The sequence below is a fragment of the Petaurus breviceps genome, unplaced genomic scaffold (genome assembly GCF_028583685.1).
Source record: "Petaurus breviceps papuanus isolate PSGF00001 unplaced genomic scaffold, PetGlider_PUasm1.0 91023, whole genome shotgun sequence".
Lineage (NCBI taxonomy): Eukaryota > Metazoa > Chordata > Mammalia > Diprotodontia > Petauridae > Petaurus > Petaurus breviceps.
The window spans coordinates 8,193,669-8,196,292 of record NW_027187398.1 but is presented as its reverse complement, the minus strand read 5'-3'; the positions used below and the strand labels follow the sequence as shown (position 1 = coordinate 8,196,292).

General features: G+C 52.2%; 1 protein-coding gene across 1 annotated transcript in view; it reads left to right on the top strand.

Annotated features, from left to right (window-relative positions):
• The window catches only part of MUC1 (mucin 1, cell surface associated), a 4,783-nt gene that overhangs the window by 1,701 nt on the left and 458 nt on the right, over positions 1 to 2,624 (top strand). The window contains 5 exon segments of the mRNA XM_069077953.1: positions 1 to 555; positions 667 to 722; positions 869 to 1,008; positions 1,275 to 1,393; positions 1,493 to 1,642. Coding sequence (XP_068934054.1) covers positions 1 to 555; positions 667 to 722; positions 869 to 1,008; positions 1,275 to 1,393; positions 1,493 to 1,642 — 1,020 coding nt within the window.

Here is a 2,624-nt window from a genome sequence, read left to right as displayed (position 1 = left end):
CCCACTGACCATCATACCTCCACTACCTCCCTTAGTCACTATGGCCCCACATCTGTACCCACTGACCACACCTCCACTACACCCACTAGTAACCACAGCCCCTCATCTGCACCCACTGACCATCACACCTCCACTACCTCCATTAGTCACCACAGCCCCTCATCTGCACCCAGTGACCATCACACCTCCATTACACCCCTTAGTCACCACAGCTCCACATCCTCACCCAGTGACCATCAGACCTCCACTACACTCACTAGTCACCGTAACACCATAGCTACAAAAAGCACTCAGACTACTATGGCAACAACTGGTAACCCCATGAGTAGTTCTTCAACCCTTCACCAAAAAGCCACCCCAACCCCCAACAATAACCACAGTTCCACATCACAACCTATTACTATCACCCAAAGCACCTTTCACTTCCCAGTTGTCATTTATGAGACTGCCATGTTTTCCCTTTCATTCCACATCCTCAACAAGCATTTTAACTCTTCTCTGGAAAACCCCAGCTCTTTCTACTATCAAAGCTTGAAGCATTCTGTTGATGATCTGGTAGGTACCATCCTCTCCCCATAGGCTAGGGAGACTGTTCCCCTAGCCCCCAGATGGCCATTTGTTCATCTGGAATTCTGGCTAGACTTCTCCCTTCCTCTCTTTCTGCAGTTGAGGCAGACCTACAAAAACAAGGCATTTGTGACCTTTTACCTGCTCCAATTCAGGTACCAGTCTGCAAATATGGGTGGTGTTGGGGGGGAGGTCACCAGCTTGGATATAGCAAAGAACACCAATTCCAGGAAGAGGGAAAAGTATTCTGAGCCAGGAGCTGGCACCTACAGGACTGAGGTGCCAATCTCCCTGTGCCCAGAATGGGCTCTGTGATTACAGACTGTACCCTGGTCTTCCAAGCGGGCAGCATCACAACCAATGAAGTACAGAAACTGTTTGCTGAAAATGTGAAGAACAGTTACCTATACAACCTGACTGTTTCATCATCAGATATAACTGGTAAGGTCCCCCCCCCCCACCTCTGCCAGGGTCACTACCCAGTTACCCTCTGGGGGCTTGGAGCATTCCCCCAAACAGTCTGCCCCAGAGCCAGTAATCCATAGTTCCAGGTTCTATTGCCCCACGCTCATGGGTCTCCTTGGACCTGAGTACACATTTCTCCCAGGCACACATTCTCCCCTTTTGTGGAAGGGAAGCAGGCGTCTTAAAGAAGATTGGGACAAGGCATCTTGGGAGATTCTTTTACCCTCCAACTCTCTTTCTAGTCCGTGAGTGGAATTCTAAAGCCTCTTCTGCTGATTCTGCTGTGCCTGGCTATGCCATTGCCTTACTCGTGATCGTCTGTATCCTGCTGGCTTTGGCAATTTTCCACCTTGCTGCCCTGGTAAGTGCTTTGTCCAGCCCAGATGTTTGGGTCCTTCCCCATCTTGGTTCCCTAACCATTTCCCACTGTACCCTTTACCTTCATCTCCACCACTCACAGGGACTATCTCAGTTCCGCCGGAAACATTGTGGACAGCTGGACATCTTCCCATCCCAAGATTCTTACCATCCCATGAATGAGTACCCTCCTTATCATACCCATGGACGATATGTGCCCCCAGGCAACACCAAGCGCAGCCCCTATGAAGAGGTGAGGCTATGCCCAGTGGGCACTGGGAAGGCAAGTGTGGCTGGGACCTAAGAAAGGATAAAAGGGACATGGGAAAATATTCACTGTGGAGTGGGCATGACAGAGCACAGACATCATAGTGTACTGAGAGAATCTGAAGGATTTCAAAGAGACACACAGGAGTGGGCACTGTAGGACATTGGAGGACAGACACTGCTGGGTGTAGAGGGCCAGAAGGGTAGTGCCGAGAAAAGGGGCCTGGGAGGCCTGGGGGTGGATGGTACAGGAAGCATGGACAAAGGGAGTTTAGGGAGCCAGTGACCACCCCCTTCCCCTTCATTCCCTCAGTAGAGTGCCAGGGACAATGGGTGCCCATGGTGTCTGCACCAGCACTTTCAGGGCTCAGTAGAGTTGCTGCCTATATAGGCAGCTGTCTGGGTGCCCAGAGGAGGGTGGTGCCTGGTGCCTGGGGCAGGGGTCTCTGGGAAGGTGCGGGGGTGGGGTGGGAGAGCCCTCAGGTATGAGTCCTGTAATAGTGAATTGGCAAATGCTTAGAGGAGAGGGGCAAACATTTTGTTTTTATTTTTGTTTTTTGGTTTGTTTTTGGCGGGAAGGCAGTAAAACCAGAGAGGGATTAGATGGAGGGGGGAGGGCAATTCCCTGAAGGCCCAGAGGCAGATTTTTCCCACTCCCCCCCCCCCCCCCCCCCCTCCCCTTACCCCCCCCCCCCCCCGTCCTTTTCCTCTCCTTCCCTCCACTTCGGGCTCCAGCTACTGGGTAAATAATTACCACTCTCTACCTTGGGCTAAAACTTTTGGTGGGGGAAGGGACAATCTTTCCCTACCCCCTCCTAGTTATGTACCCCACTCCCTGCCTTCCAGCTCTTTGTCGGGTCTCCCTCTTTGGGGTGGAGAGAATTAAGGGAGCTAGAGATGAGGGTGGGGGTGGGAAGACTAAGGCTAGGAGCTAAGGAGGGGGCTGAGCAGAGGGAAGGGGGAGGGAA